Raw genomic sequence first — 27,809 nt, 5'->3', positions numbered from 1 at the left:
GTTCGATCGCGTTGGAATCGATCTGCAGACGGCGGTCTTATTGCACGGCCAGCTCTGTGTCGCCTCATCTCGATCCCGCGATCCCAAACAGGTGAAAGTCCGCATCAAACTGAACCCCCAGCAAGGCCATCTACTTCACGACGAGAGAAAATTCACACGAAATATCGTTTTCAATGAATAAGCTTTTAATGAAGAAGTACATTTATGTAATTCAAAACATAATACAATTCAAAGTTGTTTCATTTTCAAACTTCAAAACGGAGCATCGGGAGCTTGCGTGGATGCGTCGCTCGTGTGAAATTTTTTTCGTCACTTTACAATCAGCAAGGACCATTTCTCGTCCTAATTCAACACATAATACAAAATTATAATTCGTGTTGTAGAGAATGTTCCTCCTTTTCGTGTAACTTTTAATTGGTATGCCTTGTAACTGATTAATGATCCGAGCGTGCTCACTATTTAAAAGACAATGAGTTGCTCCAGAGGCAGACGCTTCCTGAAAACACAAAAGTACCCTTTGACCTGTATCACAAGAACAATGAGTCTCACCCGAGTGATCTGTACAGGTTACTTGCAAAACACAAACTTTGTCCTAACATCACTTATTCAATGTTTGACCCTTATAGACAAAATGTTACATGTGCGCACACCATCAGACAAGTAATCATTCTAAATTATTGACAATCATTTTAACTAATACTATTGCGCCATTCAAAACGAATGCTGGTGTCTGGGTCAAAATTTAGCAAATTCCAAACATTACCTACAAACTCCACAACCAAGGTGCCACATCAACCATCGCCCTCTACTGACAGGCTCTTGTCTACATGCAGGCCAGTGCAGGGCCACCACCTTGTGCCACACAGGGGCAGCTGCTACTTGAGGGTGCTCTTCGAGTGTTTGAAACGAGATACGATACAAAACTCCGAGTTGCCGAGGCGATTAAGTATGCACCATATGAATGCAATTTATAACAGTGAATGCTTGGGAGCTTATTGGCTCTCGCTCCTGGTTAGAAATCTACCCAACACACAGGTCCACAAAGACTGGCCGCTCTTACCCTGCAGGTTGAACCTAAGAACCGAGTGTTCAACTTCACATTCTTGTCATTAAAGGCCTGTGACAAAGGTGCGTCTATTGGAGCGACATCGTCTCAAGCTTACACATCTCCCGGGTCTCCATTTGACTTTCTATTGTCGCGGAGGAAGTCAACCCACACCTCCACTTCCACAAACTGCTGGGAGTTGCCTCGCTCTGTCTCACAGTGAGAATTATCCTCCTGCTTCACGTTGCCTCCATCGATGTGAAGGTCCGATTTTGGAGTTGAATCTTCATCTTCACATTTTACCTTCACTTCTTCGCTCTTCACCATCACTTCTTCACATTTCACCTTCACATCTTCACGTTTCACCTCGATATCTTTCAAAGTATCCAAGCTGGGATTTTCTTCCGGTTCTTGTTTCATGAGGGATACACTCATTGCATCACTTTGACTTTCACAAGCTGATTTCAGACTCCACTCCTTGTGGATATTGTGATGCTTGTGTGTTCTCTGGTGTCTTTGAAAATTTGGTGAAAGTGTAAACACCTTCCCACACACACTGCACTTGAAGGGTTTCTCTCCCGTGTGTGTTCTCTGGTGTTCTACAAGAGTAGATGACCGTGTAAACGCCTTCTCACACACACCACACTTGAAGGGTTTCTCTCCCGTGTGTGTTCTCTGGTGTTTTACAAGAGCAGATGACTGTGCAAACGCCTTCCCACACACACTGCACTTGAAGGGTTTCTCTCCTGTGTGTGTTCTCTGGTGTTCTGCAAGAGTAGATGAATGTGCAAACGCCTTCCCACACACACCGCACTTGAAGGGTTTATCTCCCGTGTGGGTTCTCTGGTGTATTACAAGAACAGATGACCGTGCAAACGCATTCCCACACACACTGCACTTGAAGGGTTTCTCTCCCGTGTGTGTTGTCTGGTGTGCTTCACGAGTAGATGACCGTGCAAACGCCTTCTCACACACTCTGCACTTGAAGGGTTTCTCTCCCGTGTGTGTTCTCTGGTGTATAACAAGAGGAGATGACTTTGCAAACGCCTTCCCACACACACTGCACTTGAAGGGTTTATCTCCCGTGTGGGTTATCTGGTGTATTACAAGAGCAGATGACTGTGCAAACGCCTTCCCACACACACTGCACTTGAAGGGTTTATCTCCCGTGTGGGTTATCTGGTGTATTACAAGAGCAGATGACTGTGCAAACGCCTTCCTACACACACTGCACTTGAAGGGTTTATCTCCCGTGTGGGTTCTCTGGTGTTTTAAAAGAGTAGATGACTGTGCAAACGCCTTCCCACACACACTGCACTTGAAGGGTTTCTCTCCCGTGTGTGTTCTCTGGTGTTCTACAAGAGTAGATGAAAGTGCAAACGCCTTCCCACACACGCCGCACTTGAAGGGTTTCTCTCCCGTGTGTGTTCTCTGGTGATTTACAAGAGCAGATAACTGTGCAAACGCCGTCCCACACACACTGCACTTGAAGGGTTTTTCTCCTGTGTGTATTCTCTGGTGTGCTACAAGAGTAGCTGACTGTGAAAATGCCTTCCCACACACACTGCACTTGAAGGGTTTCTCTCCTGTGTGTGTTCTCTGGTGTTTTACAAGAGTAGATGACTGTGCAAACGTTTTCCCACACACACTGCACTTGACGGGTTTCTCTGCTGTTTGAGTTCTCTGGTGCTGTGTCAAATGTTCAGTACGATCTGTGCTGTTGGCACGCAGGTCGCATTGTTGCCTTTTTGCACCGAGCCGCGCCGAGTGCCTTTGCTCCATCAGACCAATTCTGCAGAGGAAGCGACAGCTGCAGACAGAAAAATATATCCACACCATCTACACATCAGTATCAATGCATATATAGTCACACGTGACTTACACGTCTATACTTATACATATATTCATGATAGTGAAAAAGTGTCCCAAATTCATCACACGGGCTGTTATTGCACACAATGAGAGGGCAAATGGTTATAAACATGCCTGGAAGCCCTAGTATCTTCAAAATGAATGTTAACCCAAAACTCCGAGCACACGATTTCGGCTGTCTGGCTTCAAAATGACTATTTATGAAAGCTAAATTCAGCTGACATAGCAAAGGGTGTTGAAAAAAATACTATTTGTGTTATGCACAAATGCATAAATTAATGTTCAATTGCAACTTAGAGGTGTGAAGCAAGGCACAGATGTCCTTGAATGCTGGTATGAAGTTCCGACTTCAGCTGCACGTGTGCTGTGATAACTTCCTGACTCCAATCTTACAAAGACTTCCAGAGGAAAACAAAAATAAACTACCGTTTTGATATAACCTCCGTGCTCAATAGAATTAAAAGACTTTACTGCAAATACAAACTTGACACTGTCACACACTCAGGGGCGGAGTCAGTATTTTAAGGTAGGGAGGGGGGCAAACCCTCCAGCAATGAAAAATGATAGGAGTTAATAATAGGAGTTTTCCCCTTTTTTCTGGCAACAAAACTGAAACCTTACGAGGATTCATTTCTGTGTCGTGTTTTCTCCGGAGACACTTTGTTGGGGGCACGTCTTTATTATATACACGCGCCCTAACTACTAAACATAACTCCTCGTACAGTTTATCTCGAGTACTTCCACTCTGTATATTATACGCCTCCTACGTAACATGCATGCCCCGGCTGTGCTCCAGGTCCTCTGGCTATAATATCCTATGGGAGACCCAGGGTCCACCACTGGCCTCACAGAGCTTCAGCCCTTAAAAAGACGGTGAAGCTAGGGGTCCAGGGTCCTATTCTAGCAGGTCTTCTTGCTCCAACTGGTCGTCTTAAACTGCCAGGACCTCTCCAGAGGTCTGCCTTATATACGTTTCTCAGCCGAGGTGCGGACCTCCGTGAGGGACGCGGGTGACCCCAGAGTCCCTCACCGAGGTCTGCATGTCTGCCGTTGCAGGCCAGTACGTCCGTAGCCCCCCCAGCCATTGGGAGTGTTTGCGAGGGATCGTAGGACCCCTCACAACCGCCAACCGCAAAAACACACTATGATAATGTGTGAGCTGTACGCCTTTTGGCGTCCTCTGGTCGAGCACCAATTGGCGTCCTCTGGTGGAGCACCAATTGGGTCGAGGCTCAAAAAAAGCCGTCCCTTGGTGTGGACCAATCAGTTTCAAGGACAATGCATATATATTCTTGGTTTTTTCGGTAAAGTCACGTAGAAGGGAAGTAATACCTAAAACCGGATTCCCACCACCATCCATCCCAGAGGAACTCCCTCATCAAGACTCTATACCATAGAGCCCAATGCATCTCCGACCAGGAAGACATTGCCAGTGAACTCAAACACGTATGCCAAGCTCTTAAGACTAATGGTTACTCCGACTACACAATCCATAAAGCCATCACTCCAACCATCAAGAAGGATCCTGTTGAGGAGCCTTTCAAAACCATCACCTTACCCTACATTGCTGGGGTCACAAAAAAGATCTCCAAAATCCTGATTAAACACAAGATTCAGGTCCGATTCAACACAGTACAAAAATCCGTGATCTGGTCCCGTCTGTAAAAGACGTGGTTCCAGACATACAGTACCCTGGCGTCTACAAACTAAGTTGCCTCTGTGGTAGCAGTTACATTGGAGAAACCAAACGACATGTCTCGGACCGCATCCATGAACATAAAGCAGACCTGAAACACGGTAGGACAAACACATCAGCCGTGGCAGATCACTGTTACAATTCAGTGGGCTCACAGGACATTGACTTCTCCAAGACAGAGGTTCTCTGCAAGCCATCTGGCTACCATGAGAGATTCGTTCATGAGGCGATCCACATATACAAACACAGAGACAATTTCAACCGAGAAGATGGATTCTGGCTCAGCAATCATTGGAAGGACGTAATACACCATTTCGGATCTTAACTGATTGTTGTTCATGTTTACGGTGACTTTCAGACCGCAGTCCACTCACTGGCATTAACTGTGTATCTTGTGTTCTCCACAGGGAATGCATTATTTGCTCCGCTGCGGGTATCCTGCCACCGCTCTCCCATTCACATGTTTCATTGCTTCTACATACTATTAACATTCCCTCCCTTTGTTAATGCTACCCCCTGCCCCCTCCCTTTGGTGCTGCTGATCCTGCATAATGCATGGGCATAATATGACTTTGAAACCCCCCCCGCCCACCTCCTACGCATTTCCCATGAATATGCAAAATTCCTCTTGATATGCACATTCTTTTGTTAAGGCGCTCTTCTTACACCCCCAACTCAGCTTATATATAAGCTCCTAGCTTGGCAGTGTCTCATTCTTTACCTGAAGAAGGCTGCTTGCGTGGTAGCCGAAACGTCGTGAGAATTATTTTATTATGTTTTATTTTTATTATTTTATTACTTCCCTTCTACGTGACTTTACCAAAAAAACCAAGATGAATCCCTGCAGTCACGAAAGCTTTAAATCGAAAAATGCATATATTATCATAGTGTGTTTTGTTTGCATTTGACTGCAAGTATTGTGGTAAATGCAGACATGAATCCTCGTAAAAGACGTTTGGTTGGTTCGATCTTGTTGGTTTTTGTCGTTAGGCTGTTAGTAGGATCCTACTAACAGCCTAACGACAAAGACCAACAAGATCATCAATAGGATCCGACTAACAGCCTAACGACAAAGACCAACAAGATCATCACGAGTTCGACGTCCCTAATCGAACCAACCAAACGTCCCTCCTTAAAACCCTCGGCTGCAAGACCTCCAAGATTCTATGGTCTTCCCAAGATCTATAAAGAAGGCTCCCCACTACGACCCATAGTGTACAATCAACTCTCCTACCTACAAACTGGCCCGTTTACTATCAGATACTCTGCTCCCCTTCACTGGCAAGACCTCGACAGCAGTACTTAACTCAACCCAATTGGTCTCTATGGTCAAGGACATGGTACTGTCTCCTGACGATATCCTCGTCAGTTTTGATGTGGTATCTCTGTTTACCAAAGTCCCAGTTCTGGACACCTTAACAATAATCGAAGACTTGGTCCAACATGGACTGAACTCGGATGTACCTGCGCTGGTTAGGCATTGCCTCACCAAGACTTACTTTACCTGGAATGGCACCTTCTACAAACAGAATGAGGGTACCCCCATGGGCTCCCCCTTGTCACCAGTGATAGCCAATGTGTTAATGGAAAAGTTTGAATCAGATGCTATCCAGACGTCCACCCTGCGTCCTTCCCTGTGGAAGATATATGTGGATGACACTTTCGTCATTTGGCCACATGGCCTCCCAGCATTGAACCATTTTCTGGACCACATCAATTCCAGACACCCATTCATCAAATTCACCATGGAAGTGGAGAAAGATGGCAAACTACCATTCTTGGATGTTCTGTTTGAGAGGAGACCTGATGGATCCTTGGGACATTGTGTTTACAGGAAGGCCACCCATCTTAAACAACTACGCTGGTTTGGTCGTCTGCGTGCGTATCTGGACGTTAATTTATTTACGGACCCGCCCAAACAGCTAGCTCTGATTCGTCGATAAAAAATAATAAAACAGCCGGCAAAAAGCCACAGCTCACTTTCATTCGACAAATATAAATAAATAAACCTGCCGCACAACAGCGTCTCTTCGGCCAACAATTGCACCTACTTTCACGCAACACCATATTCACAGTGATGGTCGCAACGCAAAATCTTAAACAACTACGCTGGTTTGGTCGTCTGCGTGCGTATCTGGACGTTAATTTATTTACGGACCCGCCCAAACAGCTCGCTCTGATTCGATGAAAATAAAACAGCCGGCAAAAAGCCACAGCTCACTTTGATTCGATAAAAATAAATAACACGCCCGGAAGAGAGCGATAGCATAGGTTTGGCAAGGTCTGTGCCGCAGTGCTGAAGTGCACTGTGGGCGCAGACCCTGCGCTGTGCGAGTGTGGTGTGTATGCAAGTGTGCGAATGGTAGTTACGCTAATATTACGTATATTTATGTAAAAAATGGGTGTTGCGTGCTGCGATTAGTGGAGTCCCCAAACAACTTTACCTTACGAGTAGGCAGGGGTCGCTATACAGTAAGTCTTAGCGGACTGAGCTGTCAGCTTCACCTGCCGGGACGACGGCAAGTTGCGTAGCGCCCACTACAGTTTCGCCCATGGGTCAATACCCCCATGGGGCAACCCAGCTGACTGTTTGATGGGTACAATGGGTACTTTTCGGTTTATCCGGCTTATTACCATTATTATGTATTGACGTTGATCACGTCTCCATGGACGGCTTGCTGTCTACTTCGGTTGTGTAATTGGCGTTACTGTACATTTATGATGTCTTGGAGTGCCAATCCCATGCACTTTGTAATGTTATAAACTGTCTACAAAGGTTGCAGCCCGGCCCCCGCCGCTGTCACTCTCTGGCCATTGCACAAGCCATATCGGAATTTGCGACATGCTAAAACAATGAGTACAGTGTGACACCACCCGGGTAACTCCCGAGATCAAAATGGGCATTGGAAAGTGATCGCTTTATTGAGATGATTATGGTACTACCACAGGGTATTGTGAACGGTTCAGGAGGAGGAGAGGTCTGGATTTGTAAGTCTCACAGTACCGGTAAGAAGCGCCGGGTGGGGGATGCCCTCCACTGGGGTACTAATTCTGTCATTATTAGTATACGATCATGCAATGTTTCTATCTGCAAGCTGTCATAATTGAAACGATCCCCGTTATTGTTCGATTGAGAGTGACCCACACCTCTGATACCATATGTGAGGAACCCAAAAATCTGATGTATGCGTAAAACACCCACAATGGGAATACGTAAACGTAAACACACCAACAAAATACATTTTAACATGAGAAAAAAATAGGTGGCCCCATAGCGCATCTGTCTGTGTGTGTACATACAGACGGAGGATGCAGGGGCCAACCTGTGTGCGATCGGAACGGTGCGATTGCTGACCAATGTCACTGTGGATGGCGCACACGCTGACGCACACCGGAGTTGTGTCTTTGCGATGCAAGGGCATGGTGGATGGTGGAGCGCATATGGATGGTGCGTTACGAATAAAATAAAACAAAACATACCGCTGGAAGCAGCCATGCGAGCAGGCTACCTTGAGAGCGATCGCGAATGGGTTGCGTGTCTGGAAGAAGCCTCGCTCTTTCAGATGCCGTACCAGCTTCGTCAACTCTTCGCTACGATTCTGCTGTATTCCATGCCAGCAGATACGAAGGCTCTCTGGGATAAATTCTACGACGAATTGGCTCGCGATTACGAGTACCAGTACCGCCAGCTGACCAACAAAGAAGAAATGGTAAACCTTCTTGGTGTCTTAAGTCACGTAGAAGGAAAGTAATAAAATAAAAAAAATTAAACATAATAAAAGAATTCTCACGACGTTTCGGCCACAACGCAAGCAGCCATCCTCAGGTGAAAACCAGGTCTGTCGAGGCGACAGCGTCTGAATGAAACAGCACACGTGCTTGGAGCATATAAATAAGCTGGGTTGGAAGGGGGGGAAAGGGCGCCTTGACAAAATAATTTGCATATCAAGAGGAATTTAGCATATTTATGGGAAATGCAGGTATGTGATTAGTACTACTTATGCCCGTGCATTATGCAGGATTAGCAGCATCAAAGGGAGGGGATATGGGAAATGCAGGTATGTGATTAGTACTACTTATGCCCGTGCATTATGCAGGATTAGCAGCATCAAAGAAAATAAAAGAAATGGTAAATTTCAAGACCCTTCACAGCCTCCACGAGTTCCGCACGGCAGGTGGGATGGCTCTGTCAGACTTTGACGACCTCCTGCAGCTTTCCAAGTACCCACACTTGGTCTTGGACTCGCTGCTTGAGAACAACCATATCCGCCGCGAATTGGACACGAAGGACTTCCCATTTCGACTTCGGCGCAAACAGTTCCCCATTGTCCCAGCCTTCGCGATGACCATCAACAAGGCGCAAGGGCAAACTGTTCACAACCTGAGATTATATCTACCAACGCCATGCTTCTCGCACGGCCAACTGTACGTGGCACTATCGCGAGTCACGGCAAGATCCAACATCAAGGCGCTTATTGAGGGACCTGACGACGAGGAGGAAGACGGAGTGTACACGAAGAATATCGTGTATCGCCAGATATTTCAATAAATTGCTTTCTATATTTGAATAATTTGCATTCTTTAATATTGTCGATTGAGCGTCTCATAAAAATACATATAACCTCACAAAAATAAACATAAAACAATCACCAAAACATGTCTATTGTGTCCAGCCACTTTCAACTCCCCACCAACCAAGCATATACACACCGCCCGCGAAGCGGGCGGCGACTGCTAGTACAGATTCCTACTTGAAACCTGATTCCCACTACCATCCGGCTCAAAATAATTCTCTCATCAAAACACTATACCAGAGAGCTCATTGCATCTCTGACCAACACCACCTGGCCAGTGAACTGAAACATGTACATTTGGCCCTCAAGATGAACGGATACTTTGTCCGCACTATCCGCAAAGCTGTTTCTCCCACCATACAGAAACAACCACTTGAAACTCCGATCAAAACTGTCACGTTGCCATACATAGCAGGCGTGACCAAAAAGATCTCCAAAATTCTAAACAAACATAAGATCCAAGTCCGATTCAGTACAGTACATAAAATCCGGGATCTGATCCCATCCGTAAAGGATGTCATTCCGGACTAACAGTACCCCGGTGTTTACAAATTGAGTTGTACCTGCGGGGACTTGTATATCGGGGAGACGAAACGACATATTTCGGACCGAATTCGCAAACACAAATCAGATTTGAAACATGGCAGAACAAATTCTTCAGCCATTGCCAATCATTGTTACAATGCTGTGGGTGATCATGATATCGTTTTCTCCGATACGAAGGTACTCTGCAAGCCGGCTGGATACCACCAAAGATTTGTCCATGAAGCCATACAGATATACAAACACAGACATAACTTCACCCGAGAAGATGGATTCAAATTGAGCAATCATTGTAAAGATGTGATTAACCATGTTAAACTTAAATCGCCACTCCCCCCCCCGCTCTGCTTCCCTCCTCCACCATCCGTGACGCCGTCTTTTAGTTCCACCTTCACCTTCCTGGCTCCACCCACATCCTAACCCCCCCCCCCTCCCCCATCCTACACTTCATCCTCCCTCCAATGACTATTTAGACGCCGTTTTACTATATTCACCTTCCTACAACGTTTTACTATTTTCACATTCCTGGCTCCACCCACACTGCAACCCCCCCCATCCTGCACCCGTCCCCCTTGGCTCCTCCCCCCTCCTCTTACCCTATATATTAAAAGCCCCATTACAAATAACTCCCACTACAGTTATTTTGCTGTGCCTTTTGACACCTGATGAAGGAGGCTTGTGTTGCCTCCGAAGCATCGTGATTTTAATTGATTTATTTTCATTTATTATTATTTTACTTAATCTTTTACCTACGTGACTTTACCGAAACAACCTAAGAGTATGAATCCTTGCAGTCACGAAAGCTTCAAATCTAGAAATAATGATAGTTGTTAGTAAGGAGATGTTAGTAAAGAGTTATTAGTAAGGACTTGTCCCTTGCTTTTTATTCGACGCGTGTGATCGGCATCGCGCTCGCTGAAGGTGTTTGCCTTCAGGGAAGCCGTGTACTGTATACGCAACTGCGCACAATTCTGCGAGTCGCTTATAACTGCTTTGCCGTTACTTATTGCAAATTATGGAGTTGGACTGTTGTCCTCTCAAGAGTCCCTGGCACATAATAATATGCCACACGGTGGCGGTCGCAAAATGCTGATTTATCTATATATAAAAAAGGGAAGTTTCTGAATGTCTGTTCGAAATGTTTGGCATACTTCCCGACATGCAACAAACTTGAAATTTGGCATGTGGTTAGCTTCCAGACTGTACACAATGCGAAAAGTATAAAAATAGACTTTTGTATTTTGGGGAGGGGGCGCAATACAGTAATCCCTCGCCACTTTACGATTCAAGTTTCGCGGCCTCAGTGCATCGCGGATTTTTCAAAAATATTCATCGAAAAATTTAAATTAAAAAATACCGCCATATCGGCAGCCGTATTGTGGAAAGCAGTGTTGTTTCATCATGATGCGCGAGAGAAACGGTTTCCCAGGATGCCAGACAAAGAGAGAAACTCTCTCAGAGGCTTTGGACATACCCACGGGCACTCAGACAAGGCACGTGATTGGTTCCCGGCGCGAGAGCGACGAATGAGAGCACGAGTGGATGACCAGTATTCCGTGAGCTGATTGGCTGCGCATCATCGCATCCTCTCCCAACTTCTTCCCTTGTTGTATCCCGCCACTCTCGTTCACGGTCAACTGTGTCTCGCGTATCTTAGTGTTGTGTTCGAAATTAACTGGTGAGTGTAGAACACCATAATACGTATCGTATGAGAGAGAGAGTGAATGTATAATATTAAGGTTTAATAATTAAATAGATTTAAGTAAAATATATATATAAAGTATAAATATACATATTTTAAACATTCTGGTACCCACACACACATATACGGAAATTCCTAGGGGGGGCCAATCCTACTTCGCGGATTTTCACCAATCACGAGGGGTTCCGGTCCCCATTAACCGCGATAAACGAGGGATCACTGTAATGCATTTATTTTGCACGCAAGTGAGCGGTGACATCACATCTGTCATCACATCTGTGATGTCACACCCGCATGCGGCAGCGTTACGCAGTGTGCTTGCTGACGTCACCCTCCCCCCCCAAACACTCCACGTAGGCACTGTTTTAATCCAAGACAAGAATCCAAGTCACGGGCGAAGCCGGGTAGTAAAGCTAGTCTATCTGTATATATAAAATCGTGCATGTCTGTCTGTCTGTGTGTGGATTTCGGACCATACGCACTTTCATTGGACGGCGGTTGCCCCTGGCAACGGCTAGCGACGCCTTCGCCGCTTTCATTGGACCTGGCAACGGCTAGCGACGCCTTCGCCAAGGGCTGCAGTTTCATTGGACGGCGGTTGCCCCTGCTAACGGCTAGCCACGCCTTCGCCACTTTCATAGGCTCCGTAAATAATTAAATAATAGCCATTACACAGTATTGTTGGAGCGCTGAGGGGGGGGGGGGGGAAGGCACGCCACCCGTACCCTGCCTCTGCCGGCTGGACAATTTTGGCGAGGCCGCAGGCTCTGCACGCTACTAGGCCTCGACACCCACCACGCCACTCTGAGGTAAATTCATCAAAGTTTTTCCTACTCTTCACTCCACCCCCACCACAATGTGTGCAATTTATATTACTTTAAAACCCAACGCGCCAACAATCGATTACTTAAATGTTCACTGTACAAATAGTCATTAAGCTGGGTCAGCGTACTGCCAGTCTATCATGTAGACTGTAGCCTGCTTATTAAACTCGGTGAGCGTACTGCCACTCTATCATGTACACTCTAGCCTGCTTATGAAGCTGAGTGCGTGTACTGCCAGTCTATAATGTGGACTGTAGCCTGGTTATTATAATCGATTCTTTATATGTTCTTTGTACAAATAGTCATTAAGCTGGTTGAGCGACCCCAGTTCCATTCCAACTCACGCCCACCACCGCTGACGATTATTTGAAACGGACCTGGGCCTCCCCTAGGTCGACTCAGCCTCAAACGCGTAACTGCTGTCGTGTGTGAACATCGTCACTGGGGAGACAAAGGCGGCCGGCCATCGTGGATCCAAGTCCCGGGCGAAGCCGGGTCATGTGTATGTGTGTATGTGTTTATGTGTATGTCTGTGTGTCTCTATGTATGTGTGTATGTATGTGTGTGTATGTGTTTGTGTGTATGTGTGTGTGTATGCATGTCGGTTTTTTTGTATGTCTTTATGTGTATGTCTGCGTGTCTGTATGTATGTATGTGTGTATGTACGTGTGTGCATGTGTTTGTGTGCATGTATGTGTGTGTATGTATGTGTGTGTATGTGTTTCTGTGTATGTATGCGTGTGTATGTATGTGTGTTATGTGTGTGTCTGTGTGTCTGCATGTATGTGTGTGTGTATTGTGTATGTGTTTGTGTGTATGTATGTGTGTGTTTGTGTGTATGTGTTTGTCTCTGTGTATGTATGTGTGTATGTATGTGTGTGTATTTGTTTGTGTGTATGTCTGTGTGTGTATGTATGTGGGTTTTTGTATGTGTTTATGTCTATGTCTGTGTGTCTGTATGTATGTGTGTATGTACGTGTGTGTATGTGTTTGTGTGTATGTATGTGTGTGTATGTATGTGTGTGTATGTGTTTCTGTGTATGTATGTGTAGTATGTGTGTTATGTGTGTCTCTGTGTGTCTGCATGTATGTCTGTGTGTATTGTGTATGTGTTTGTGTATATGTATGTGTGTATGTGTATGTCTGTGTGTATGTATATGTGTGTATGTGTGTGTATGTGTGTGTATGTATGTGTGTGTATGTGTTTGTATGTGTTTGTGTGTTTACGCTCGCATTACACAAATGTCTTGCAGGTCTAAGGCGTTCCTCGCGCAGCATTGCCGCTTTATTATTGCAGTCGTTTACTGCCGTGCGCACCCTGAAAGTCGTGTGTGTCTGCAGCAAGCGCGTGTATGTGTACCTATGGACGCGCGCGCGTGTGTTGTGTAGGGGGAACGGTAGTGTAGTGCTTAGCGTGCTGTCTGTGTCTGTGTGTGTGTGTGTCTGTGTGTGTGTCTGTGTGTGGTGTGTGGGGAGCGGTAGTGTAGTGCTTAGCGTGCTGTCTGTGTGTCTGTGTGTGTGTTTGTCTGTCTGTGTCTGTCTGTGTGTGTCTGCGTGTGTCTGTGTGTGTGTCTGTGTGTGTGTCTGTGCGTGTGTGGTGTGTGAGGAGCGGTGGGTGTAGTGCTTAACGCTACGCTGCGCTACCAACCCGGCGAACCGAGTTCGATTCCCGCGCACGGCCACCACCGGTGACGATTATTTGAACCTCCCCTAGGTCGACTCAGCCTCAAATGAGTAACTGGTGTGGCGTATTAACATCGGCACTGGGGAGACAAAGGCGGCCGGGCGTGGTGGATCCAAGTCCCGGGCGAAGCCGGGTCATGTGTATGTGTGTATATGTTTGTGTATGTCTGTGTGTCTGTATGCATGTGTGTATGTATGTGTGTGTATGTGTTTGTGTGTATGTGTGTGGGTTTTTTTGTATGTGTTTATGTGTATGTCTGCGTGTCTGTATGTATGTGTGTATGTACGTCTGTGGATGTGTTTATGTGTATGTATGTGTGTGTCTATGTATTGTGTGTATGTGTTTCTGTGTATGTATGTGTGTTATGTGTCTGTCTGTGTGTCTGCATGTATGTGTGTGTGTATTGTCTATGTTTTTGTGTGTATGTATGTGTGTGTTTGTGTGTATGTGTATGTCTGTGTGTATGTATGTGTGTGTATGTGTGTGTATGTGTTTGTGTGTATGTGTGTGTATGTATGTGTGTGTATGTGTTTGTGTGTTTACGCTCGCATTACACAAATGTGTTGCAGGTCTAAGGCGTTCCTTGCGCAGCATTGCCGTTTTCTTTTTTCAGTCGTTTACTGCCGTACGCACCCTGACAGTCGTGTGTGTCTGCAGCAAGCACGTGTATGTGTACCTATGGACGCGCGCGCGTGTGTTGTGTAGGGGGAACGGTAGTGTAGTGCTTAGCGTGCTGTCTGTGTCTGTGTGTGTGTCTGTGTGTGTGTGTCTGTGTGTGTGTGTCTGTGTGTGTGCGTGTGTGGTGTGTGGGGAGCGGTAGTGTAGTGGTTAGCGTGCTGTCTGTGTGTGTGTGTCTCTGCCTGTGTGTGTCTGCGTGTGTCTGTGTGTGTGTCTGTGTGTGTGTCTGTGTGTGTGTCTGTGCGTGTGTGGTGTGTGAGGAGCGGTGGGTGTAGTGCTTAACGCTATGCTGCGCTACCAACCCGGCGAACCCAGTTCCATTCCCGCTCACGACCACCACCAGTGACGATTATTTGAACCTCCCCTAGGTCGACTCTGCCTCAAACGAGTAACTGCTGTAGCGTATTAACATCGCCACTGGGGAGACAAAGGCGGCCGGCCGTGGTGGATACAAGTCCCGGGCGAAGCCGGGTAGTACAGCTAGTCTATATATAAAAGGGAAATGTGTGGATACGTGTCTGTTCGAAATGTTTAGCATACTTCCCAACATGCAACACACTTGAAATTTGGCATGTGGGTAGGTTCCATACTGTACACAATGTAAAAACTATAAAAAATAGACTTGTATTTTGGGAGGGGGGGGGGAGAAATGACCATGGAGTGTGTGGCGTCAACCCGCAACACACCTGAGTTAAGCGCTCTGCAACGCTTACCCCTACCATATGGCTCTTCGTGCGCCGTACTTCTAGAGCTGTTAACAGCGTGCCGGGAGATTTTAGGTGGCGCTTCGCTCCTGGCCGATGAAGCCATTGGCTTCTCGGAGTTTCAATACATATCCGTGTGAAGAACAGGTACAACTGCTATCTTAAATATTAAGCAGAAATTACATGTTTGTTTGTGTGAAGCAGCAAAAACTCTACAACGCCAAGCTCTGGCGTCATGAAATTTTCACAGCTTATGCTGTCTGGAATTGATAAGTGAACACGACTATTTTCAGCTCGCCACGTCATTCCCTTTCCGAGTTGCCAAAATCGACATTACGTAGAAGTGGGTTAAGGTTAAATTTCCTTCAGTGAAAAACATCCGATTTAGTTAAATTGATTTCTTTCAGCTTTTTTCTTTCTTACAAGAATCAAATTTTCAGGGTTTTTCAGTGACATGGTTCACAGGTGGTGGCGTGTCCAGACCCATGCCTGGCTACCTTCATCCGCTCAGTATGAATGCTTCCTCACTCCACCAAGTAATTCATTGAGGATCAACCAACACAGCCGAGGCTGCATGTCTCTCTCTCTGTGGTGAGATGTTAACTACCTGTCCTGGCATACAGGAAGTCGTGGGTTCGATCCCAACCCTGACGCCTGCTGTATATTTGGAGCTTACGTGTCTCTCTCTCTCTCTCCCCGTGGTCGTGTGGATTTCCCTCCGGATCTCCCGGTTGTCCCCTCTCCACATGCAGAGAGTGAACACCGCCACGCGTCCAGAGTGAACACCACCACGCGTCTAGAGTGAACACCACCACGCGTCTAGAGTGAACACCACCACGCGTCTAGAGTGAACACCGCCACGCGTCCAGAGTGAACACCACCACGCGTCTAGAGTGAACACCACCACGCGTCCAGAGTGAACACCGCCACGCGTCTATAGTGAACACCGCCACGCGTCTATAGTGAACACCAACACGCGTCTATAGTGAACACCACCACGCGTCTAGAATGAACACCACCACGCGTCTAGAGTGAACACCGCCACGCGTCTAGAGTGAACACCACCACGCGTCTAGAGTGAACACCACCACGCGTCTAGAGTGAACACCACCACGCGTCTAGAGTGATCACCACCACGCGTCTAGAGTGATCACCACCACGCGTCTAGAGTGAACACCACCACGCGTCTAGAGTGATCACCACCACGCGTCTATAGTGAACACCACCACGCGTCTAGAGTAAACACCGCCACGCGTCTAGAGTGATCACCACCACGCATCTATAGTGAACACCACCACGCGTCTAGAGTGAACACCACCACGCGTCTAGAGTGATCACCACCACGCGTCTATAGTGAACACCGCCACGCGTTTCGAGTGAACACCACCACGCGTCTAGAGTGAACACCGCCACGCGTCCAGAGTGAACACCGCCACGCGTCTAGAGTGATCACCGCCACGCGTCTAGAGTGAACACCGCCACGCGTCCAGAGTGAACACCACCACGCGTCTAGAGTGAACACCACCACGCGTCTATAGTGAACACCGCCACGCGTCTATAGTGAACACCACCACGCGTCTATAGTGAACACCACCATGCGTCTAGAATGAACACCACCACGCGTCTAGAGTGAACACCGCCACGCGTCTAGAGTGAACACCACCACGCGTCTAGAGTGAACACCACCACGCGTCTAGAGTGAACACCACCACGCGTCTAGAGTGAACACCACCACGCGTCCAGAGTGAACACCACCACGCGTCCAGAGTGAACACCACCACGCGTCTAGAGTGAACACCGCCACGCGTCTAGAGTGAACACCGCCACGCGTCTAGAGTGAACAGCGCCACGCGTCTAGAGTGAACACCACCACGCGTCTAGAGTGAACACCACCACGCGTCCAGAGTGAACACCGCCACACGTCTAGAGTGAACACCACCACGCGTCTAGAGTGAACACCACCACGCATCTAGAGTGAACACCGCCACGCGTCCAGAGTGAACACCGCCACGCGTCTAGAGTGAACACCACCACGCGTCTAGAGTGAACACCGCCACGCGTCTCGAGTGAACACCACCACGCATCTAGAGTGAACACCGCCACGCGTCTAGAGTGAACACCGCCACGCGTCTCGAGTGAACACCACCACGCGTCTAGAGTGAACACCACCACGCGTCCAGAGTGAACACCGCCACGCGTCTAAAGTGAACACCGCCACGCATCTAGAGTGAACACCGCCACGCGTCCAGAGTGAACACCACCACGCGTCCAGAGTGAACACCACCACGCGTCTAGAGTGAACACCACCACACGTCTAGAGTGAACACCACCACGCGTCTATAGTGAACACCGCCACGCGTCTAGAGTGAACACCACCACGCGTCTAGAGTGAACACCACCACGCGTCTAGAGTGAACACCGCCACGCGTCTAGAGTGAACACCACCACGCGTCTAGAGTGAACACCACCACGCGTCCAGAGTGAACACCACCACGCGTCTAGAGTGAACACCGCCACGCGTCCAGAGTGAACACCACCACGCGTCTAGAGTGAACACCGCCACGTGTTGACAAAGCTCACCTTGTTGTTGTGGGAAGGTCGCTTCTGAAAACAAGAGCGGTATAGCAGCTCAAGCGGGCTTGGCCTGGTAAAAAAAAAAAAAAGAAAAACTGAGAATATATAAAGTAAAACAAAGTTACAAAGTTGCGAGCCAGGTGAAGAGAAATTAAACTTTAGCGAGAGATTTGAAGCAAACGCGATCAGGCGAGGGCAGGAGGCAAGGCCCCGCGTTGTAAAGTTACAACCTGGACATCGCTTCCATGCTCGCTGCTACTCAATTAACATCCCTACGAGAGAGAGAGAGAGTGAGGCTCTACGTCAATAAACAACAACCACAACCACCACAACAACAACAACCGCGATGAGGATTTCTCACCTCGGATTTCAGTTCACGGGCGGAGCGGCAACTTCCTGGTCCCTCGCGACGTCACGCGGTAGCAGGCGACATGACGTCACTTGCGGGGTACGATGACACTCCCCTCCCACAATGAGCGGCTCTCAAATCGCGACGGCTTTCACGAATAAATTATGTTAATGAGCCGCCACGTACCGGGCGTGGCTTTGCCCAAATAAGGATTGGCAAGCGGTGACGTCACGCTCAAGAGCGCGGTGGTCGGGGGTGGGTGACATGACGTCACTAGCGAGGAACAGCTCCCCCTGGCGTTTGAAGACGATGAGGTCACGCTGCGCGAGACGTCAGAGAGCGGGGTCAGAGTTCAAGTTTGTTGACATAAAGGGAGCGAGTTTCGACTCAGCCTCAAACGAGTACCCGGTGCGGTGTGTCAACATCGCCACTAGGGAGACAAAGGCGGCCGGGCGTGGTGCTGGCCACCCACCCCCTCGTGTGCCGTGACGACCTCCATCGGTGCTACTCGCTATGAGCAGCACTTTGTACATGTCGTTGCTTGACTCTCCAGCACACCGCTGGCGAAATTTCAATGACATTTTCACGTCCATAAAAATAAAATCGCCATACTAACCTATGCCGTATTTTGGAAAAATTGGTCCAATTTTCCTAGTCTTCTTGGTTCTTTCGGTAAAGTCACGTAGAATGGAAATAATAAAATAATAAAAATAAATTATTCTCACGACGTTTCGGCCACAACGCAAGCAGCCGTCAGGTGAAGAACAGGTCTGTCAGAAAGATTATTTCTTTCTACGTGACTTTACCGAAAGAACCAAGAAGATGAATCCCTGCAGTTACGAAAGCTTTAAATCGAAATCCAATTTTCCTAGCTTTATTTTTCAACTAAAAGTGCATTTCTTGGTTGTGTTTAGCCTGAGTAGCCTATATATTACGTTAAAAAGTGTGGAATTTCATGCATGCAATTTAGAAGTAAAAAGAAAAAGTGAATTCCTCCATTTTGTTAAGCATTAGTATGCTCTATATTACATTAAAAGTGGGAAAGTCATTATGCCCGTGCATTATGCAGGATTAGCAGCATCAAAGGCAGGGGATAGGGGTAGCATTAATAAAGGGAAGGAATGTAATAATATGTAGCTGCAGTATGTAGTTTTTACGTGGTTGTTTAGTATCGTTTATCCACGGCATGCTTCTGGATTAGGGACTGGTACGCTTAGAAACGATTAACAACGTGGACCTTTCCCCTTAAGGAACATGATAATGGGGGAGACAACCAAGATGCTGCCGATTAAGTGCAGACTTGTGTAACGGAGATCTTCCACCTGAAACTCTCTTAACACGTCTTTGCTATGAACATTGTAAAATAAATAAGGGACAAACATTTGTTAAAAATACGTTTTTATTCATTTGCAATCATTTTTACGTCTAGTGTTTACATGTTTTTAAGTGCAGGTATTCTGGACCTGAATGTTGCGAAACGATTCATAACGAGGACCTTTCCCCACCAGAGCGCAATCAGCTAATGAAAAGAACTCGGGCCGGCGGGAACACGTGCTTCCATGGGCAGTGGGGGACAGGGCATGGTTGTATTGCCTACAGGTGCCACCGGGAAAATCCCCCAAGTTGCTCCGCCCATGGCGGGGTCAGGTAGAGGTCATAGAGGTGGGTGATGTAAAGACAGTGCATGAACTAAGGGACAAGATAGAGAGAGTTCGAGAAGGGAAGGCGAGACCAAGTGTGGGCGGAGGTTCACGCCGAGAATGAGAGAGGGGGAGTAACGAGGTTTGGGGCTGTGTTGGCTGATTGCTGTCTCGTCGTCGTCGTTGCTATATCGTGACGCCTGGGGTCTGAAACCGCGTTAATGGCTAAATAAAAGAACCCTCTGCAGTCTGAGTCCGGAGTCATTACAATTGTAACGATTCATTATTTCACGGGCTAATATTGGGTTTGTGCGATTATTTTACATATTCATACTGAATATTGCTATTTGATGCCATTGAGACGGAACATTCATCCAATAGTGGATAGCTTGATCCTAATAACACCAAAGTGTTATTCAAATAATTTTAATCCCATCCTGATCCTGCACCTTCCATTTCACATATTGCACCCTTGGTTCGCACGTCCATATTACATACATACATACATATTACATGCAAACATGTTACATGCAGACATATTACATTCATGCATATTACATACAGACATGTTTCATACTCACGAGCATATAGTGTGATTCTTAGATACAGGTCCGATTCAACACAGTACATAAAATCCGTGATCTGGTCCCGTCTGTAAAAGACGTGGTTCCAGACATACAGTACCCTGGTGTCTACAAACTAAGTTGCCTCTGTGGTAGCAGTTACATTGGAGAAACCAAACGACATGTCTCGGACCGCATCCGTGAACATAAAGCAGACCTGAAACACGGTAGGACAAACACCTCAGCCGTGGTAGATCACTGTTACAATTCAGTAGGCTCACATGACATTGACTTCTACAACACAGAGGTTCTCTGCAATCCATCTGACTACCATGAGAGATTCGTTCATGAGGCGATCCACATATACAAACACAGAGACAATTTTAACCGAGAAGATGGATTCTGGCTTAGCAATCATTGGAAGGACGTAATAAACCATTTCGGATCTTAACTGATTGTGTTCACGTTTACGGTGACTTTCAGACCGCGTTCCACTCACTGGCATTGTATTCTCCGCAGGGAATGGATTCTTTGCTCCGCTGCAAGTTTCCCCCCCCACGACTCACCCATTGATACGACGGTCAATGGTACAGCGTATAATAACAAATAGTATAACATTTATATGCTTAATACAATGTACAAAGTAATATATAGTATCGTAATTGTATAGTAAACATATAGCAGTGTGATACACATTAGGGTGAGTAGAATAATACATAGTGTTATATTAAAATGTATAAGGTTTATAGCAATACAGTATATAATTTAATGTTGGGTTTATCTATGGCAGTATATAGTACGGTGTATGCTCGTGTGATGTAAGAGAATAAAGTTTAGATGGAAGCATATTATATAATTTTTTACGACGTAGAATTGTAATGTATTACTTGTTGTTAGTAACTCAGCTTATTGTAGAGTATAGTAAGTATACTGATGGTGCTGTTGATCCTGCATAATGCATGGGCATAATATGACTATGAAACCCCCCCCCCCCCCACCCACCTCCTACGCATTTCCCATGAATATGCTAAATTCCTCTTCATATGCACATTCTTTTTGTTAAGGCGCTCTTGCACCTCCAACGCAGCGTATATATTAGCTCCTAGCTTGGTAATGTCTCATTCTTCACCTGAGGACGGCTGCTTGCGTTGTGGCCGAAACGTCGTGAGAATTATTTTATTATGTTTTATTTTTATTATTTTATTGCTTCCCTTCTACGTGACTTTACCGAAAGAACCAAGAAGATGGATCCCTGCAGTCACGAAAGCTTTAAATCGAAAAGTAGCGGTGTTATCGAGTCAAAAGTACGCTATCGGTAGCAAGGATGTTTAGCGTTGAGTTTTGGATTTTGTTAACTGCTAAAACAAGAACGACACTCGCGTCTAACGGAGATGCAAAAAAATCTCGCTAATGTGACGGCGAACACGTTTAAGAGTTTAATCGCGAAAATAGACACTTACTTGGAGATTCACGGTATATCGATGTCTGGAACCCGTCTGAAGATGTCGCCACGAACTCTCCCGACGCAAAGTCGCCTAACTGTCGACACAGCAATTGTGCTCGCCAGGCTGCGTTGTCTCGCGGTTGAAGGGCGATCAGCAGAGCGACGAGTCGAGCGTCCAACCTCATCAAGTTCCCTCTCGAAATGGCATTGAACTCTGCTTCTGAGCCGCCTTATAACTCCCCCCCTAGGATCTAATCCTTTGTCTTTCAGGATATTTGCATTCGATTGTTAATTTTGGAAAGGAACAATCCGCATGTCTATTAACATACCGCAGGGTAATGTGCCCATTGTGCTTCATGCGTGAATATGTAAGTGCATCTCAGTGTGTAATTGTGCGCTTATTTTGAATAAATGGAAAAACTTTGTCCTCGATTTAAAGTGAATGCAGAGAAATTAGCATGTAACTTTAGAAAAGGAAGAGAGCGGCCTTCTCGACGAGGGAGTGAAACCCAATAGGTATTATTCTTTTACAGCGTTACAATGGATAGGTTGTAGTTCATAGGTTATAATATTATGTTTCACTATGAAAGAGCTTAACATGTGAGAGTATACAATATCAGAGTTGATCAAATGCGACGATCAAGGGCGTCAATCGGGTGAGTTTGATCAGAGGCTTTAATCAAAGGCGTCATCCCATCACGGAACACCACCTCCCTGCGTTTATTACAGCAACAGAAGCAACTACAGCAGCGACAACAACAGCGACAACAACAGCAGCAACATCACATTTCGAGGGCGACGCAGCTACTTCCGATTCTGCTGCCCAGCTGTTTGTAGTCGGGACCTGCTCTCGCAGGACCCCACACGTCTTTGGAAATGATTGCGATGATCATGTCTGAGCTGAGAATTAAGTCACTCAAGATTACTTTGTTTAACCATAACTTTAGGTAGGTTAGTGTCATCGGGGCTCTGTGAATACTACTCATGAATGAAATCACACTCCTGTATGACCGACATTGTACTAATTTTGGTTGATCGAGTAGAACAAGTCACATGACATGTCCAGACGAATTCTTATCAACAACAGTGTCCTTAAATATGATGCTAAAATAAATGTTAACACTGGATTAAACGTGCACATCTTAACCCCTCCCTCGCATTTACGACTGACGATTTGCATTTGCACATAACATACATTCACGCACAGTAAAATGCTAATACGACCATATTGTTATTCTAAAATTTGAATGCGATTCTTGCCCTGTACCCCCCACAGTTCACATATCCGACCCCCGGTTCGATTGAACAGATAATTTACATACATATGTGTAGAGTGCGATTTTAATACTTCTAATGAGATTTAAATACCGTACCTCCATTTATGGTGCTATAAATTATAAAACCAGTTGATATTTCTTTTGTCGTTTAATGTTTAGTGTTATTGTTTATAGTGTTATCAGTTTACATGTTTTTAAGTACAGGTGATTCCCAGTATACTTCGGTATTCTGGACCTGAACGTTGCGAAACGATTCATAACGAGGACCTTTCCCCACCAGAGCGCAAGATCTGGTGGGGAATGGGCAGTGGGGGCAGGGCATGGGCAGTGGGGGACAGGGCATGGTTGTATTGCCCACAGGTGCCACCGGGTACGTCCCCCATGTTGCTCCGCCCATGGCGGGGTCAGGTAGAGGTCATAGATGTGGGTGATGTAAAGACAGTGCGTCAACTAAGGGACAAGTGGTGACAACAAGATAGAGAGAGTTCGAGAAGGGAAGGCGAGACCAAGTGTGGGCGGAGGTTCACGCCGAGAATGAGAGAGGGGGAGGAACGAGGTGTTGGCTGGTTGCTGTCTCATCGTCGTCATTATATCACACTTCAATGTACGGTGTTCTGATCTGTAACACTAGTTTATGATGTTATTTTATAGCGTTATAATGTATCGCTCATAGTTTACAATAACACTAGTTTGTATTGTTGTCCCGCCTTCCCTTCTTGAACTCTCTCTATCCTATTGTCACCGCTTGTCCTTTAGTAGATGCACTGCCTTTACATCAACAACAGTTTTTAGACACCACGTGCGTCAGGGCAGCAGCTGCATCAAAATTTAATACTCAACTGTAAGGTGTAAGCGGTGTGACCACACTCACCTGTCAACAACAAGAAAACAACACAATAACCACAACAACAATCCTAACACGCTTCCACGTTGTTCAACTAGACCTGGGGTCGGCAACCTACGGCTCCGGAGCCGCATGCGGCTCTTTACGGGCTGCTTCTTGACGATATGTACGTATGTACAGTATGTACTCAGATGCATTGCGGCTCTTGAAATACTGAATTTTGTACCGAATTGGAAAGAAATGGCTCTTCTTGTTATTTTGGTTGCCGACCCCTGAACTAGACCCTTCAATTGTCCGTGTGTTGGGCTTGGATCCTACGAGCGCAACCTTGCGCATTTTGACCTGGTTCTCGACGCCGGTCCCTCTCCCCTGGTGGAATCTTGTGGCTTTCGGGGCGTCAAGGGTTCGCACCACAGCCTTGAAGGGTTAGGCAGGTCCCTGGCTTCTTTTGAGAAACATGACTGGGCTCCAGGCACCGATTCCTTACACGTGGGAGATCCTTGAGGCACCCCGGGCCTCAGGGGCTAGGAAACTGTGAGCGGCACAACACATTTCATTTGGAGTACGGTTTCCCTTGCCGAGAGCCCCACCACGTCGGACACACCAGACTTGGGCTGTACAGGACATGGGGATGAGCTGTCCGGGTGGGGACGGACATAAGTCTTGAGGCGGGATGGGTGGACGAACCAACGGCGACGCCCTATCTACATTCTTACACACTTAGGCCGTTTCACCTCTATGACTTCAGCTGTATCACTATGAACAATAACACTCAATATTAAACGACTATAAACTGGTTTTAGAATTTATACCACCATAAACGGAGGTACGGTATTCAAATCTAATTAGAAGTATTATAACCACACTGCTCATATGTATCTAAAGCGAACGTTCCGTCGAACCGGGGGTTGGATATGCGAACTGTGGGGGGTGCAGGATTAGAATCGAATTCAAATTCCTAGAATAACAATATTGTCGTATTAGCATTTTACTGTGCTTGACTGCATGTTACGTGTAAATGCAAATTGTTAGTCGTAAATGCGAGGCAGGAGTTAAGAGGTGCATGTTAATCCAGTGTTAACGTTTATTTTAGCATCATATTTAAGGACAATATTGGAAATAAAAGTTCGTCTGGACATGGCACGTGTCTTGTTCGTCTCGATCAACCAAAATTAGTACAATGTCGGTCATAAAGGAGTGCGAGTTCTTTCATGAATAGTATTCGCTGAGCCCCCAGATACTAACCTACACACAGTTATTGTTAAACAAAGTAACGTTTAGTCACTTAATTCTCAGCTCAAACATGATCATCGCATTCATTTCCAAAGATGTGTGGGGTCCCGCGAGAGCAGGGCCTGGCTACAAATAGCCGAGCAGCAGAAACAGCAGAATCAGAAGTAGTTGCGTCGCCCTCAAAATGTGTTGTTGCTGCTGTTATTGTTGCTGCTGTAGTTACTTCTGTTGCTGTTATGTATTGGGTGGTGGCTCATTTACTCATCACCACCCATAATCATCAAAATTAACACCCATTATCATCATTATCACTATCAACTCACCATCACCAACCATCATCACCACCACCACAACCCAACCATCACAACCAACATGCATCATAACCACCACCAATCATCCATCATCATCAACACCCATAATCACAACAACCCATCATCACCACCCATAACCATCACCACCCATCATCATAACCTCACCAATCATTACCACCACCCATGATCACCACTACCACCCATCATAATCACTACACATTAACATCACCAACCATCATCATTACCACCCTTCATAATCACCACCCATCATCATCATCATCACCACCATCCATTATCAAGAAACATCATCATCACCACCCATCATAAATTAACAAACACACACAGCTATATAGATATGTAACCTGACACATAGATAACAGACACACACAAATAAACAATCTCATTAACAACTTAATTATAAAAAGCCCATATTACCACTGCCAGGATAGGTGCACACAGACAAATCCTTTACACAATAATTTACATGGAACTCAAATTCACACTTAGTACAACCACCTCACTCACTTAAATATAACTACAGATCAATAACTCTAATAAAAACCTGAATTTATAAGTAAATAAACCAATGGGATGGTGTTTATACACTTGAAATGTAATGAATGAAATGCAAGTTAATAATTCCAATTAAACAAAAAATAACTAAGAACAAATATGAAGCCTGAGGCCTAGGTATATGCCAGGCCTGATGGCCAGGCATCGCTTCAGTCCTCGCCGCAGTAACGGCGACATCAAAGACGGCACAAAGCGAGGGAGAAAATGTTTAATGTCGAACAGAGGGCTCTGCTGTTTCCGGTGACACACACCACCCGCACTGCACCACGTGGTGCGCCCGCCACGCGCGTGGGGGCGGAGCCTCGCTGTAGTGACGTCACCTCTGTTACGTCATAGCCACGCCTCCACCCACAGTCGAGAGGAATGCGCACGAGTGAGCAGCAGCAGAAGAAGCCTTTGCAGAGCGAATCCTCAACGAGGTGAGCGTCCCTGTTGACGATGTGTGTTGTTTATTTTTATTGCACGTTTTGACTACAAACTAAAGCTTCATTACTTTTGAATATGTTGACATTTGGATTTTCTGCAACCAAATTAAGACTATTAGTTAGGTTACTTGGCATGCTCTGATATGTTGCTGTTACTGTCATTGCTTAGACGCAAAGTAAGTCAACATTTAAAACGTTCGTAACTAACCTGTTTTAATCTTATATAATATGATCAACATGTCTATAATGATTGTGTTATGATTGCCTGCATAATTGTGCCCTGCATTACATGTATTGAATGTTATCCAACACGAGGAGTCTGCCTTTTAGTTCAGACCCAAGCTGCTGCCATAGACGTCTCCTATCTGTGATGTCACAGCCACATGGGCTGTATCTCTGACATCAAGTGACCTACGACGTCATTCTCGGGTCATAACAAATGATTAAAGTATGGTCATTTGACCCCAATGACCTACAAGACATGGGGGGGGGGGGCTTTATCAAGCAGTCGATTAATACAAATGGGCTGTGAATCAACATGCTTGTCTGGATTAGAGTTTAAACATCACGGTTATGTCTGGCGATTATGTTTAATGCAATAGGCAGTTGGAATAAACATGTTCGCGTGGGTGGATGATTGAGTGATCTGACGCACGTGTGAGTGGGCAAACAAGCGAGTGAGTGATATGATTGGTACAGCGAGTGGTCAAATATGTAATAATTGAGAGGATGAGTGTTTCAAAAGGTTGCTAAATCTGAGCGTTTTTACAACCTCCCCAGGCCCTCCAACATCAAACAGAAACTACTCCTGCCCAACAACATGGATAGACAACGCAAGTGGGCTGACATCTTGGAGGACTATGATGGTAAGTCCCAGTTACCTGCATCACGTGGCTTTTATGCAGAGGAGGCAGCTCCCTGATTAATTATTTTTAGTGGACGTGGCTTGGTGGTGATGGGAAGAGGTAAACGGTCAAGTGTGGCAGACAGCATGGATTTAGAGCTGCGTTTCAGCCATATTGGTTTAAATGGGGGTCTCAACTTTATGAAATTGATGATCTCAACATGCTTACAAAAATATGACTTGTAATGTTTTACTGCCATGTGACTAATGTTTCTCAACAGCAGGTCATGTTATGTGTTAAGAGGTAATTACAAGAATCTCAGAATTAGTTGTGTGAATATCCACGTGCTTCGTTCTCTAATACATTACTCGTCCTTTGAATTAATTTTGTTTTCCGTAGCCCGGGAGTC

General features: G+C 46.0%; 3 protein-coding genes across 4 annotated transcripts in view; 2 read left to right on the top strand and 1 right to left on the bottom strand.

The window, feature by feature from the left end:
* The window catches only part of LOC133361273 (zinc finger protein OZF-like), a 282,249-nt gene that overhangs the window by 27,624 nt on the left and 226,816 nt on the right, over nucleotides 1-27,809 (top strand). The window lies entirely within an intron of this gene.
* Nucleotides 1-27,809, top strand: part of LOC133361327 (gastrula zinc finger protein XlCGF7.1-like) — a 53,272-nt gene that overhangs the window by 14,959 nt on the left and 10,504 nt on the right. The window lies entirely within an intron of this gene.
* LOC133361267 (zinc finger protein OZF-like) lies at nucleotides 51-18,294 on the bottom strand. Of its 2 annotated transcripts, XM_061580183.1 has the most exons (3): nucleotides 18,258-18,294; nucleotides 17,903-17,966; nucleotides 51-2,855 (listed from the first exon to the last, which is right to left on the bottom strand). In XM_061580183.1, the coding sequence occupies exon 3, from the start codon at nucleotides 2,825-2,827 to the stop codon at nucleotides 1,160-1,162; it is 1,668 nt and encodes a 555-aa protein (XP_061436167.1). In that variant the 5' UTR covers nucleotides 2,828-2,855; nucleotides 17,903-17,966; nucleotides 18,258-18,294; the 3' UTR covers nucleotides 51-1,159. The 2 variants fall into 2 exon arrangements, with proteins under 2 accessions (XP_061436167.1, XP_061436168.1); XM_061580184.1 differs by lacking the exons at nucleotides 17,903-17,966; nucleotides 18,258-18,294 and adding an exon at nucleotides 15,999-16,107.

The sequence above is a fragment of the Lethenteron reissneri genome, chromosome 72 (assembly GCF_015708825.2).
Source record: "Lethenteron reissneri isolate LAM-NWPU_2019-01 chromosome 72, ASM1570882v1, whole genome shotgun sequence".
Classification (NCBI taxonomy): domain Eukaryota; kingdom Metazoa; phylum Chordata; class Hyperoartia; order Petromyzontiformes; family Petromyzontidae; genus Lethenteron; species Lethenteron reissneri.
This window is presented reverse-complemented; position numbering and strand designations above follow the sequence as displayed.